This window comes from Sus scrofa, chromosome 15 (genome assembly GCF_000003025.6).
Source record: "Sus scrofa isolate TJ Tabasco breed Duroc chromosome 15, Sscrofa11.1, whole genome shotgun sequence".
NCBI classification, from domain to species: domain Eukaryota; kingdom Metazoa; phylum Chordata; class Mammalia; order Artiodactyla; family Suidae; genus Sus; species Sus scrofa.
The window spans coordinates 15,795,409-15,810,993 of record NC_010457.5 but is presented as its reverse complement, the minus strand read 5'-3'; the positions used below and the strand labels follow the sequence as shown (position 1 = coordinate 15,810,993).

The 15,585-nt window shown below is 44.1% G+C and overlaps 1 protein-coding gene across 1 annotated transcript in view; it reads right to left on the bottom strand.

The window, feature by feature from the left end:
- DARS (aspartyl-tRNA synthetase) overlaps positions 1-497 on the bottom strand; it is a 75,210-nt gene extending 74,713 nt beyond the window's left edge. Inside the window, exon 1 of the mRNA XM_003133266.5 lies at positions 252-497. Within this exon, the coding sequence (XP_003133314.1) occupies positions 252-317 (66 nt within the window). The 5' untranslated portion in view covers positions 318-497. The remainder of the gene's footprint in view (positions 1-251) is intronic.

Genomic DNA, 15,585 nt, shown 5'->3' with positions numbered 1-15,585 from the left:
TAGGCCAGGCCTCCTAGGCGCCGCAGTGAGAAATGCGATCCGTAGTGCCTCTGGCCACGTTGCTCAGACAAGGACCTTGGAGGCCCGGTGAGCGTTCTAAGAGCGCGAACCTCAGGCATGCGGCCTGTAGTCAAAGTGCCGATAGGGATCCAGAAGTCAAAGCCCCGCTATCCCTACTCCCTCCCTCCGCGCGGTCCCGCCCGGGGCGGGGGGGGGGTCCTGCGCTCCCAGGCCCGGGAAAGAAAACCCACTTCCGCCGCGTCCATGATGTCCCGCGGCTTCTCCTGACTCTTGCGGCTGGCGCTGGCGCTGGGCATCTGGACAAATGGACAACTGGACAGGGAAGCGATCACCACCCTCCCTCGCAGGCTTCCGTAGGGCAGGCCAAAGGGGCTTCTCCCTCCCGCAGTCTCCGCCCTCCCTGCACTCCAGTCACAGCACACACGTTCGTACTCCGCGTGGAGGGTCGGCTGCGGAAAGATCGCGAGAACTGCAACTCTCTCGAGATCTTGGAGCGCTGGGAGGCTGATAGCGCGCTCCAGTGTCGTCTTCTTGCCCCGCCCTTATGGGTGTTGGGAATCCCCGGGAATTCGTTATAGTCTCGCGGGAATGATTCTTGAGTAGAGGAGTCTCAAAGCCTTAGTTGGCACAAACTTGAGTCTTTTCGCTTTTCAGGCCTATCCCAACTACAGCCTTTACTGTGTCGTCTTTTCTGCCCTACTTACTCTTCTTGGCTTTAACTGCAGACTGTTCACCAAAACATCCACCCAACTCGAGATACGACTTTTCCTCTCATGGACTTATCCGCCTCCAACACTGTCCAGCGGGAGTATAGGTGCCTGGACTCATGGGAGACCTCTTCTCAAAAAGCTGCTCTGTGTACTGGGTTATAGGCAGTTGGCTTGCTAAGGTAGGATTGGGTACTGGTACCCAAGTTAAAAGTGAAACTGGAGTTCCCATCGTGGCCCAGTGGTTAACGAATCTGACTAGGAACCATGAGGTTGCAGGTTCGATCCCTGTCCTTGCTCATTGGGTTAAGGATCCGGCATTGCCGTGAGCTGTGGTGTAGGTCACAGACGCGGCTCGGATCCTGCGTTGCTGTGGCTCTGGCGTAGGCCGGTGGCTGCAGCTCCAATTTGACCCCTAACCTGGGAACCTCCATGTGCGGTGGGAGCGGCCCAAGAAATGGCAAAAAGACAAAAAAAAAAAAAAAAAAAAAGTGAAGCTTAAGCACAATGGCAAAAATCCTACATAACTGCCTGATTGCCTGGACCTGTTGCATCGTTAGAGGCAATGCATAGTGTTGCTTGTCCAATGAATGAATCTCTATATAGTTCGGCTTTTTTTTTTAATTGTCATTCATAAGCCGCTTATTGCAATTGAAAGTAATTTGGGGGCGTAGTTAAATGCCGTCTCCTCTGCTAGCCGTCTTTGCACTCCGTCAAGTTTTAACTACCTTACTAGTCTTAGCCTGTGACAAAGTGGCAGAGTTTTACTTGTTCAGGAGTGCAGATAGACCCCAATGCAAATGAAAGGGCTCTAGAGGCTACCACGTTCAGATCCCGGGGTACAATAGTGAGGAGACACATAGTCCCTGCCCTCAGCTTACCTTCTCATTGCAGGTATGAAGTAGAGGTACCAAGTACTATGCAAGTTTTTTTGAGGGCATTTACCTCAGACTTCGCTGAGGAAGTGATACTTCAGCTAAATTCTAGAAGAGTCAGCCAGGTGAAATGGGGCCTAAAGAATATTCAAGGCAGAGCGGGTTAGGAAGAGAAAGATCATGGCTCAATTACATTCAAGGGGAGAATGTCCAGGTAACCTTTGCCTTTCTGAGGTCTGGGCTACAGATGTATGTTTCACATACACTAACTCATTTAATTCTTATACCAGAGAGGTAATATTGTAATCTTTTTGCATATGGGGAAATTGAGGCAGAGAGTAACTTGCCCATGGTCTTAGAGCCATTAAATGATGTATTTCAAGTCAGATAGTGTGGTTTCAGAATCCATGTCTTTAACCACTGTACCTCTGACTACCTTACCTGTCTTTAGATATGAGAAGTTTGGATGAGAGGAAAAATATAGGTGGTAACTAATGGGGAGTAAGTCAAGTGGAGTTTTATTAAAGAAAAGACTTGAGTGCATTCAAAACTAATAGGAAAGGAGTTTCTGTTGTGGTGCAGCAGAAACAAATCCAATTAGTATCCATGGGGATGTAGGTTCTATCCTTGGCCTGGCTCAGTGGGTTAAGAATCCGGCATTGAGGTGAGCTGTGGTGTAGTTCGAAGACGTGGCTCAGATCCCAAGTTGCTGTGGCTGTGGCCAGCAGCTGCAGCTCTTATTCGACCCTTATCCTGGGAACTTCCATATGCCCATGGGTGTGGCCCTAAAAAGCAAAAACAAAACAAACAAAAAAACCAAAAAAACTTTTAGGAAAGATTTATGAAAAGGAAGATGAATGTGCAAGACAGAAGGATTGAGAGATGGTAAGGTTGTTTTTTTGTTTGTTTGTTTGTTTTTGTTTTTAATAAGGGAGAGATAGGGCTCAAAACTTAGGCGATGGGACAGGGGAGGAAGGACAGTTCCTCTATCACAGCTGGAGGCAACAAGGCTAAGATAGTTGTAGATGTTCAATTTTAGGAAAATGAGAGAATTCCCATTTGATGTTTTCTCTAGAGGAGGAGGCTAAGTTATGAATGATGGCGTTAGGGTCTAGAGGGGAGGGAGAAAAGGGAGATTAGTGATTTTGAGAAAAATGGGAAAAGTTAAAATAGTCTTGTTGGTTTTTTGGTATTTGGTAATATTTCCGGGCATTGTAAGGACCCATTTACTAAAGACCTATGAATTGGTCATGAAACTGAGACTTCTGTAGCAGCACATGACAGGTATGGTGCAGTCACAGAAACACAGATAGTTGCTTCAGTCAGTGCGGAGATCCTGGTGCTGACACTGCTCTGCAGAGGGGAGCCCTTAAGAGAGCTGCCCTGAGTCTTGACAGGAACTACGAAGTGTGTCCATTCCACACTGTACTTTTAGGGACCAGGGTAATGACTGCGGGTAGCCCCTCTGGATCCATTCTAGGTGTTGCTGTTAGGCGGTGTGAAGCACCATTGTGATTCCTAATCCTTTGTATGATTCTTTTCCCATGGCAAAAAAAGAAGTTGCAGGATATCTGCTAAGTAAGTTAGCACTGGTCTTTTGTTCCTAATTCTCTGAAATTTCACAACATGTGGGTCTAAATTCAACCTTGTGCTGGATAATCAGCGGGCCTTTCAATCTGGAAACTCACTTAGTTCTGAGGCATTTTCTTGAAAAATTTCTTTGATGATTCTCTTTATTTCCTCGCTGCTTTCTTTCTTGAATTCTTATGATTCAGATGTTGGCCTTTCTGAGTTGGTCATCTTATTTTCTTATCATTCCACTCTATTTTCCATCTCCTTGCCTCTTTGAACTGCTCTTGATTTTTTTCAGTTTGATAACTTCTAGTTTTTCAACTGAGATCTTCTCATTTCTGTCGTCTTGTTCATAATTTCCCAAAGCACCATTTTGTTCTCTGAATTGTTCTTTAGAAGAATAGCACCCTGATCTTTTTGCATGAGTGCAATATCCTAACTTCCCGAATATATTAATAAGGTGATTGGGAGGGGGTAAGTTTTCAAGTATCTCTCTGCATAGCCCATTTCTTACAAGTTGCTTTTTGCTTGTTTAGTTTTGGTCTGGGTCCTCCATGTTAGAGACCCACATCTGCTGTCCGGTGAATTCTTATTTATTTATATTTCCTATATATTGTGATATTTTAACATTCATTCATTCACTTATTTATTTAAGGGTGAATCTTAGATTGTCAGCGAATGTTAAAAATGGGAACTAGGAGTTCCCGTCATGGGGCAGCAGAAATGAATCCAACTAGGAACCATGAGGTTTCGGGTTTGATCCCTGGCCTTGATCAGTGAGTTAAGCATCTGGCTTTGCTGTGACTGTGGCATAGGCCAGCAGCTATAGTTCTGATTCAGCCCCTAGCCTGGGAACCTCCGTATGCTGCAGATGCGGCCCTAAAAAGCAAAGCAAAAAAAAAAAAAAAAAAGTGGGGACTAAAAAGCTAATTAGAAGCTCTGAACATTTGAATGCAGTTTGCCAATTTCACATTTTACTCCGTAATGATCTGGTTGGGCCATTTGATGGGCAACTGTAGGTGTTAGTATCTTTAGATCTTTCCTCCTGAATGCAGACTGTTCAGGATAAAATTCTTCCAGTTTCCTGCCTGAAGAGTAAAGGTCTGCCAGTGTTCTGGGAATATTGAGCATGTAACACATATTCGGTCACTGAATCTCCCTCGTTTTGGTAAAGTATCTAGTTCCTAAGGCCCAAGGACCCACTCTTTCACTCTCCCTGAGACCACATTATGTCAGGTAGAAGCCTCTTGCTCAAAGAGGGGAGTAAACAGGGATGCACGGATCAGACTTCACATGTAGCTTCCCCCAGTTTTCCTTATTATAACTTCTACTTCCCATCTCCGTTTCCAGAGCTACCAGATGCTGCTTGCCCTGAGTCTTTTGAGGTTTCTAAGGTATAAATTAGTTTGAGTTGCAGCTTTCCTGACCTGTGCTTCAGCTTTTCATATCTGCAAAGTCGGTTACCACTGGTCTCTTTGTGCTCCAGCTTCCTGCATTTTGGGCGCATTGTCTCCCCTTTTGTTCTCCCATCCTCTTGATTCTAGTGTCTGTAGGAATAGGGGCAGCAGCAAAACTGGATTTGCCATCTTAGCACAGAAGTCATTTTTCATATTTTTTTAATAATGTCATTGCATATAAGATTTTTATCTAATGACTAGTGATCATTCATTCTTTTAACAAATAGTTATTGAGTGCCAGCTGTATGCCAGGCATTAGTCTAGGTGTTAGGAATAGACCAGGGAACAAAGTAAAGATTCCAGCTCTTGTAAATCTTACCTTTTAGAGGCGGGAGGCAACTGATAAACAATAAACATACTAAGTAAGTTGTATAACATGTTAGAAAATGATAATAAGAAAGAAAAAGTAGGGAGTTCCCGTCGTGGCGCAGTGGTTAACGAATCCGACTAGGAACCATGAGGTTGCGGGTTCGAGCCCTGCCCTTGCTCAGTGGGTTAACGATCCGGCGTTGCTGTGAGCTGTGGTGTAGGTTGCAGATGCGGCTCGGATCTGGCGTTGCTGTGGCTCTGGCGTAGGCCGGTGGCTACAGCTCCAATTCAACCCCTAGCCTGGGAACCTCCATATGCCATGGGAGCGGCCCAAGAAATAGCAACAACAACAACAACAAAAAAAAAAAAAAAAAAAAGAAAAAGTAGAGCAAGGTAAGGGAAAGGGGAAGTGCTGAAGGGCAGGAGGACGGGGTAAGTTGCAATATTAAATATGGTGGTCAGAGTAGTTCTCATTGAGAAAGTGATGTCTGAATTTTTTTTTTTTTTTTTTTTTTGGTCTTTTTGCCTTTTTCTTGGGCCACTCCCATGGCATATGGAGGTTTCCAGGCTAGGGGTCTAATCGGAGTTGTAGCTGCCGGCCTACACCACAGCCACAGCAACATGGGATCCGAGCCACGTCTTCGACCTACGCCACAGCTCACGGCAATGCCGGATCCTTAACCCACTGAGCAAGGCCAGGGATCGAACCTGCAACTTCATGGTTCCTAGTTGGATTCGTTAACCACTGAACCATGATGGGAACACCTGAAGATTTTTTTTTTAATGATTTTTATTTTTTTCCATTATAGTTGGTTTACAGGACATTTGAAATTTTTTTTTTTGGTAATAAAAATAATTTATTTCTGTCAAGAAGTTAAATCATATAAATTAGCAAATAATGCCTTCATTGGCACAAAAATAGAGGCAGAAAGATGACAGTTTCATGGCTCACAAGAATATACTCCTTAACAACTCCCATCATTTATACTGAATCAGTAGTAGTAAGTGACATGGAAATACATTTGATTCTCTCATTACATAACAACAGCTACAACCAATATATTTACTAAATGAAAAATTATTCTGAATAGCAGTAACAATAGCAAATGCACATATAACAAAGTCTTCAGGCTTTACAGTACTGTTAAGACATTTGTGTTTTATTCACCTTATCTTACTGACAAGCAGAATTTAATATAATGCACATATGGTAGTTGATTCCAGAAGTTCATTACCACCCTAATTTATGGTGGCAAAATTGTGCAAAAATAATTCTATACAGTTCTACATTATATAAATTAATAATCATGGTCTTTTATTTTATGTACATAATATACACCATATACATCATCATGGAAGACATGCCCCTTATATACAGATAGAACATAAGTAACTGCCAGGTAAATGGGCCAAAAGTAGTACATGTTATTAAGGTTCGGATTTCACCTTCCTTTCACCTTAAAAGGCACTACTGGATCCGACACATTTATTTTAACTGTGTGCAGTAGACAGGCCCTGCCAAGTCAAAGTGCTTGGTTTTCCAGGGACCTGTGGCTGCTCCTGCCTCAGCTGGACATTTGAAAATTTGAAGACAGTGAGAGATGTGACCATGCACATCTGGAGAAAGAGTAGGCAGGGGAGCAGCCAGTGGGATTTAAGGTAAAGGAACAATGCCAGTGTTCTATACAGAAAAATGTTTTGGGGGCTTCTAAAGTGTGGGCTTAAATGACTCCAGTTTGCTAAGCTATTTTTTTTTAATTGTGATTAAAAAACCACATAATGTAAAACATAACTCTCTTAACCTTTTAAAAGTGTACTATTCCTTAGTGTTAACTATATTCACATTGTTGTGTGATAGATCTGTAGAACTTTTTCATCTTATAAAAAACTATACTCATCAAAGAACAATTCACCATTTCCCTCTCCCCAAGCCCCTGGAAACCTGTTTTCATGATTTTAACTACTCTAGGTATTTCACATAAATGGAATCATCCAATATTTGTCTTTATGTGAATTGAAAAGTGTTTTGAGTTCTTATATTGCACATTTATTCTGGTTCCAGCCTTGTTGTCCTTCCTGTTATTACTTTCATGACTATATGGAATTCAAATGTTAGTGCTCCTATTTCCCAGCTGAATTAGATAGGATGCCTTTGGCTGCAAGGATGGGAAGCCTAACTCAGGCTGTTTCTAACAGTAAGGAACATATGCTCACATACTACGGAGTTTAGAGAAAGAGAGTTCAGATTTGGTTGGTCCAACCATTTATTATTTCCATCAAGGACTGAGCAGTTCTTTCTTTCTCTCAGCTTTGCAGGTCTCATCCTCAGCCTGGTAGCAAGATGGCTGCAGCCTGCAGCTAATCTAGTCATGACAATACCAGATCTTGTTCCCCTTACTTCTTTCCTTCCTTCCTTCCTCTTTTTAGGGTCACACTTGCAGCATATGGAAGTTCCCAGGCTAGGGATTGAATTGGAGCTGTAGCCTCTGGCCTACATGATAGCCACAGCAACACCAGGTCGGAGCCTCATCTGTGACCTATACTGCAGCTTTTTGCAACACCGGATCCTTAACTCACTGAGCAAGGCCAGGAATCGAACATGTGTTCTCATGGCTACTAGTCGGTTTCTTAACCTGATGAGCCACAATAGGAACTCCCCAGAAACCTTTCCTTAAAATCCTAGCATGAAGCTTTCCTTCACATCTAATTGGCTAAAATTAGATCACATGCCTGAACTAGATACTGGGGTGGGTTGGGAATGTTGCATGGATGGATGGAATAGAGGTGGATACTAAATAAAATCACATTCTGTTAGAAGGAAGAGGAGAATGCATACTGAGTAAACATTTTGATAGCTTGATAGAGTAAGAAATATGTTTGGTCTTCACCTCTGATTCCTGGCACAGAACTTCTAATAGGCTTGGAATTTACTGAGTGATGGAGGTAATAGGAGTGTCTTTTGTTATTCATAGCAAGCCCTTTTTGTTGTTGACACTCTGCCTCTGTCCTATTCCATGCCAAATAGAAACAGAAACAGAGTTTTGAGCAAAGGAGAAAAAATAGCTTTATTGCTTTGCCACAGCAGGCTAATGCCCTAAAGACTGTGCCTACCTTTGGGAAAAAATAGAAGGGGGGTGGTCGTATAGTTTGGGAAGTGGAAAAGAGGGCCACAGATAAGGATCAGGGTAGATGCAAGCTTTTATTCTTCTTCAGGGTTGGTGTTTAGTGGCCCTGGGACTGGTCCTGGTCCTCCTTTCTGGAATGAAGAATACTTCAAGTAGTTAACATCTTCCATTTGTTGAAGGTCTTAGTTCTATTGAAAAAATCAAAGATAACTGTTATGCATATTCCTTGAAGAGGAACTAGGACCCTGCTCCTGGGCTGCACTATTGTTTCTTGACTGCTCCTCCCTGGTCTCTGCATCCCCTCCCTTCCCTGATTAGCAACTGTTTGAAACTGTCCTTTGGAACTCAGGGAAGGCCCTGGAGGCCGAATGAGACCTATTTCCTAAAAGCAAGAAATGGGGAACACAGAAAGGCTTGTGCCCAGGAGCTCCACACAGTCCTGCTTGGTTTCACTTTCAACCACACCTGGGTTTATGTTAATGAGACGACTGGTGGCTGAAAGTCCCTAGGTAGTTCCTGGATAGGGGCTGGTTGCCAGAGGAACCAGGTCCTTAGAGGGTTGGAACTTTCAGCCCTTTCATCCCCATCCCTGACTTCTGGGGAGGGAGGAGGGTCTAGGGATTGAGCTAATCACTAACGGCCAGTGATTTAATCAACCTGCCTACGTAATGGAACCTCCATAAAAACCCTAAATGAAGGTGTCTGTACAGCTTCACAGTTGGTGAACACATCCATGTGCCAGGAGGATGGTGCCACACAACTCCATAGGGACAGAAGCTCCTGGGATCAGGATATTTCTCGACCTTGCCCTATGTACTGCTTCCTCTGGCTCTATTCAGATGTAGCCTTTATAATACCGTTTGAAATACAACAGTGATAAGAAGCTTCCCTGAGTTCTGTGAGCTATTGTTGCTGAAACCCGGGCTCTGTCTGCCACTGCCGAATCAAAATGTGGAGACAGGAGTTCCCATCATGGCGCAGCGTAAACCAATCCGACTAGGAACCATGAGGTTGTAGGTTCTATCCCTGGCCTCGCTCAGTGGGTTAAAGATCTGGCATTGCCGTGAGTTGTCATTAGGTAGCAGACGCCTATCTGGTGTTGCTGTGGCTCTGGCGTAGGCTGGTGGCTACAGCTCCGATTAGACCCCTAGCCTGGGAACCTCCATATGCCATGTGTGTGTCCCTAAAAAAGACAAAAGACAAAAAAAAAAAAAAAAGAAGAAAGAAAGAAAGAAATGTGGAGACAGAATTTTGGATGAAGGAGAAAAAGATAGCTTTATTGCTTTGCCAGGCAAAGGGGGACACATCAGGCTAATGCCTTCAAGACTGTGGCCCCCTTTGGAAGGGATTAGGAGGTGATTTTGTAGAGGCAAGCTTGCATTGTCTTCCTTCCTTCCTTCCTTAACTGAGTGAATGTTATTACATTTATAGTTGTACCACGATCATCACAACCCAATTTTACTGCATTTCCATCCCAAACCCCAGCCCATCCTTCCCCCCACCCAACCTGTCTCCTTTGGAAACCATAAGTTTTTCAAAGTCTATGAGTCAGTATCTGTTCTGCTAAGTTATTGTATCCTTTTTTGAGATTGCACATATAAGTGATAGCATGTGATGTTGGTGTCTCACTGTCTAGCTTCACTTAGCATAATTTCTGAGTCCATCCATGTTGCTGCAATTGCTATTATTTCATTCAATTTTATGGCTGAGTAATATTCCATTGTGTATATGTACCACATCTTCTTTATCCACTCCTTTTTGTTGAACTTTTAGGTTGCTTCCTGTCTCGGCTGTTGTATAGAGTGTTGTAATGAACTTTGGAGTACACGCATTGTCTTTCAAACCTGGTGTTTAGTGGCCCCCAGGAGTGGTTCTGGTGGTTCTTCTGGGAATGCTTCATCAAGTAGTTCTTCCAAGTGTTGGGGGTTTTAGTTCTGCAGAAAGGCTCAAAGGTATTATGTATATTCCTTAAGGAGGAACCACCACCCTGCCCTAAGGCTACACTATTGTCTCTTGACTGTTCCTCCCTGGTGTGTATCCACTCCCTTCCCTGATTATCAACTGTTTGAACTTGCCCTTTGGAACTCGGGGGAAGGTCATGGAGACTGAGGCTTATTCTCTGAAAATAAGAAATGAAGTACATAGGAGTTCCCATTGTGGCTCAGTGGTTAACCAATCTGACTAGGAACCATAAGGTTGTGGGTTTGATCCCTGGCCGCGCTCAGTAGGTTAAGAATCTGGCATTGCGGTGAGCTGTGGTGTAGGTCACAGACATGGCTCAGATCTGGCGTGGCTGTGGCTGTGGTGTAGGCTGGTGGCTACAGCTCTGATTAGCCGCCTAGCCTGGGAACCTCCATATGCCACTGGTGTAGCCCTAGAAAAGACCAAAAAAAAAAAGAGACAAAAAGGAGTTCCCATCGTGGCGCAGTGGTTAATGAATCCGACTAGGAAACATGAGGTTGCACGTTCGATCCTGGGCCTCACTCAGTGGGTTAAGGATCCGGCATTGCCGTGAGCTGTGGTGTAGGTCCCAGATGCGGCTTGGATCCCGTGTTGCTGTGGCTGTGGTGTAGGCCTGCAGCTACAGCTCTGAGTAGACCCCTAGCCTAGAAGAGGCAAAAAAAAAAAAAAGACTAAAAAATAAAAAAATTAATTGTCATCTGTTTAAAAAAAAAAAATGGAATACATAGAAAGGCTTGTGTGCCTAGCAGCCCCACAGGGCACTAGCTTAGTTATACTATTATAGCGAATTATCAAAATTGAGAGAGGAGGTCTTAGGAATTACTGATTTGTAGCTAGGAAACAGAAGTTTGGGTAACTTGGGAACCCACTATTTTCAATATCTGAAGTAGGGGGCAGTCTTGTGGTACTGGGCCCTTAACTTGTGGGTTTTGTGCTAACTCCAGATAGTGTCAGAATTGAATTGAAAAGCAGGACACGGAGTTCCCATCGTGGCACAGCAGAAACAAATCTGACTAGGAACCACGAGGTTGTGGGTTTGATCCCTGGCCTCGCTCAGTGGGTTAAGGATCCAGCGTTGCAGTGAGCTGTGGTGTAGGTCATAGACGCATCTTGGATCTGGCATTGCTGTGGCTCTGGCATAGGCTAGCAGCAACAGCTCCGCTTAGACCCCTAGCCTGGGAACCTCCATATGCTGCAGGTGTGGCTCTAAAAAGACAAAAGACAAAAAAAAAAAAAAGGTGTTAAAAATATATTTCAATTATTCCTCAAGAAGTATTATTTGGAGTTCCCGTCGTGGCGCAGTGGTTAACGAATACGACTAGGAACCATGAGGTTGCGGGTTCGATCCCTGCCCTTGCTCAGTGGGTTAACGATCCAGCGTTGCCGTGAGCTGTGGTGTAGGTTGCAGACGCGGCTCGGATCCCGCGTTGCTGTGGCTCTGGCGTAGGCCGGTGGCTACAGCTCCGATTCAACCCCTAGCCTGGGAACCTCCATATGCCACGGGAGCGGCCCAAGAAATAGCAACAACAACAACAACAACAACAAACAACAACAACAACAAAAGACAACAAAAGACAAAAAAAAAAAAAGAAAGAAAAGCAGGACACGCAATTGGTGTCTGCAGGGAATTGGAAAATTGCTTGTTGTGGAAAACCCATATATTTGGTGTTGTGGGCAGTGACCAGTTGTCTGGAGTAGAGGGTGGTAAAAAAAAATCCACTCAAATCAGGACTGAGTAAAGAAAAGCAGGTTTATTGTAGGTACCAAGTGGGCAGGGACACATAATGAGAGGTGTCTGCTCCCTTTGGGGGTTGTCTTTGGGAACGTTCTCTCCTGGTTCCTGCCATGCAAATAAAGGATTGCAACATGGTGATTTTGGAGTTTCTGTTGTGGCTCATCAGGCTAAGAACCCAACTAACATCTATGAAGATTCGGGTTTGATCCCTGGCCTAACTCACTGGGTTAAGGATCTGGCTTTGCTGTGAGCTGTGGTGTAGGTCACAAACACGGCTCAGATCTGGCGTTGCTGAGGCTGTGGCGTAGACCTGCAGCTATGGCTCTGATTTGACCCCTAGTGTGGGAACTTACATATGCCTCAGGTGCAGCCCTAAAGAGCTCAGAAAAAAAAAGCAAAAAACAACAAAACAAACAACCCCCCCAAAACATGGTGTATTTGGTTGGTTGATATTTGAGGTTGCTCATTGGTCAGTTGGAGGGTAACACAAAATGGCTTTTATCATATAAGATGGCTTCCACAGTTCCTGCTAATGGTGTGGCTTGTCTCTGGGGTGTTGCTGGTTTGATCCCTGGCCCGGGAACTTCCACTATGCTGTGAGTGTGGCTGAAAAAGGAAAAAAAATTATTTTGAAGTTCACGCTATGGTGCAGCAGGATTGGTGGCATCTGCAGGTTTGATACCTGGCCGGCTCAGTGGGTTAAGGATCCAGCTGCATCATATGTCGCAACTGCAGCTCAGATCTGATCCCTGGCCTGGAAACTCTAAATGCCTTGGAAAGGTTGGGTGCAAAAAAAAGATAGCCATCACATTTGGTATTAGAAGTGTTATGAGTAGGAGTTCCCATCGTGGCGCAGTGGTTAACAAATCCAACTAGGAACCATGAGATTGTGGGTTCGATCCCTGGCCTTGCTCAGTGGGTTAAGGATCTGGCATTTCTGTGAGCTGTGGTGTAGGTCGCAGACTCTGCTTGGATCCCACGTTGCTGTGGCTCTGGCGTAGGCCAGCAGCTACAGCTCTGATTGGACCGCTAGCCTGAGAACCTCCATATGCCGCAGGTGCAGCCCTAGAAAAGGCAAAAAAAAAAAAAAAAAAAGGAAGTGTTGTGAGTAGAAATGGATCATAGTAGTAATAGTACAGACAATAGTGTCCACTATACCAGCTCTGTGATTTAAGGAAAATCATTTAGCATCTCTGATTCCCAATTTTCTTGAGAAAATGAGGATAATGGTATTTTTCTCACATGAGGATTAAATGACATGATAATTGAAATGCAAAAACATACATAAATCACTCAGGACAGTCCATGGCACATAATATTGACTAGTTCAATAGTCCTGAAATTACGGTCTCTGGACCAATAGTATCAGCATCAGCATCAGCATCAGCATCACCTCATGTTATGAATTATATCTCTCCCCCCACCCCCAATTCATATGTTGAAATCCTTACCCCTCCTCAGAATATGACTGTATTTGGAGATAGGGTGTTTCAAGAGGTAATTAAATTAAAATGAGGTCAGTAGAATAAGCCCTAATCCAATACAACTGGTGTCCTTATAGGAGGAGATTGAGATATTGAGACACACAGAAGGATAACCTTGTGAAGACACAGGGAGAAGACGGCTATCTGCAAGCCAAGGAGAGAGGTCTCAAAAGAAAACAACCCTGCCTGCACTTTGATCTCAGACTTTAAGCTTCTAAAAATTATAAGAATATATAAAGTTTTAAAAGGGCTGCTCCCGCGGCATATGGAGGTTCCCAGGCTAGGGGTTGAATCGGAGCTGTTGACACCAGCCTACGCCAGAGCCACAGCAACGTGGGATCCGAGCCGCGTCTGCGACCTGCACCACAGCTCACAGAAATGCCGGATCGTTAACCCACTGAGCAAGGGCAGGGATCAAACCTGCAACCTCATGGTTCCTAGTCGTATTCGTTAACCACTGCGCCACGATGGGAACTCCCTGAAGTTTTGTTTTTTAAGCCACCCAGTTTGTGGTACTTTGTTACGGCAGCCCTAGCTAACAATATACCCAGGAACTTGTAAAATCTCTGGCTCCATCTCAGACCTACAAAGGGTAGAGGGTGGACCTCTGAGGGTGGAGTGCAGCACTCTGTGTTTTAAGAGCCTTTTTTCTTTTTTTGCCCTTTTAGGGCTGCACCTGCAGCATATGGAGGTTCCCAGGCTAGGGGTCAAATCAGAGCTATAGCCACTGGCCTACACCACAGCCACAGCAACTCGGGATCCGAGCCATGTCTTCGACCTACAACACAGCTCACGGCAACGCTGGATCCTTAACCCACTGAGCAAGGCCAGGGATCAAACCTGCATCCTCATGGATGCTAGTCAGTTTCGTTTCCACTGAGCCATGATGGGAACTCCTTAAGAGCCTTTTAGATGATTCCGATGTGTACTCAAATTTGAGAGGGTCTGCCTTAGTTGTTCAGGATGTAGGAACCCGACTAGCTTGGTTCATATCCTAACTCATCCACTTATTAGCTGTGTGATTTTGGGTACTTTCAACAACCTCTCTGTGTATCAATCACCTCCTCTGTAAAATGGGAATAATCTTAGTCCTTAGCCCTAAGGTTGCTATAGTGATAAATGAGTCCATCCAGGTAGAATTTAGAACAGCACTTGGTGCATAGTTAACATTCAACGAACTATTATAGTGGACTATTATAGTGGAAAACATGTAAATGTTGAATCTGAATCTCATCGGTTTTGGGAAAAGATAGTAGCCAAACATATTGGAATTAATTTTAGAGTGAGGACCTGGGGACTCCCTTGAGTAAAGTTGAATACTTCCACCTCAAGTTTGGCTGCTTTTGAAACCCTTTTTTTTTTTTTTTTGGCTTTTTGCTATTTCTTTGGGCCGCTCCCGCGGCATATGGAGGTTCCCAGGCTAGGGGTCTAATCGGAGCTGTAGCCGCCAGCCTACGCCAGAGCCACAGTAACGGGGGATCCGAGCCGAGTCTGCAACCTACACCACAGCATTAACCCCACTGAGCAAGGGCAGGGACTGAACCCGCAACGTCATGGTTCCTAGTCGGATTCGTTAACCACTCCTCCACGACGGGAACTCCCCCCCCTTTTTTTTTTTGATTCTTACTTCCTGGTTTATGACTGTGATGTGGAAAATGTAGATGGTGCCAAGTTCTTTGGCGTTTATGCAGATAATACATAGCACACATTGTTATGTTGCTCTTCATCCTCTATGAAGGCCCATTCATTGCCATCAATTTTATATCCTGTTCCCATGAGAACTTTACCTTTTTCTCTTAGCATTCTTTCTTGATGGATTGTCTAGTTTCTCACTTAGACAACTTATCCTCTTTCCCTGACAACCCATTTAAAACCCCCTTCTATTAAAAAAAAAGTTTTCTATTGAAGCATGTATATACTCATTTCCCTTGTTTTTTTGTTTGCCTTCTAGCTGAGATGATTCCAGTTGTTTTAGTGTGCAGCTGCCACTAGATACTAATGATATTTTCACTGGGTGAGTTGCATTTACCATCCTTGTTTCTGTATATTTGATTGTCTTCAGGATTTTATGTGAGTTGTGAACACACTGGGTAGAAACAACTCAATAAATGACAAACAGTACAATGAAAAATAAAAAGTTATAGTTTCATAAAAGGAGAATGAGTGGGGCCCTTTCCCAAACAGAAGTAAGCCAGGGATATCAGTATGTATGAAAATACTGGCTAGCTGCTACTTTGCCTTAAAATATTCTTTCAGTCACAAACTTGCTTTTGTAATCTTCACCTGCAATACACAATTCACTTTCCCTTCTACTCACCTTCTCAATCATGCTAGGAAA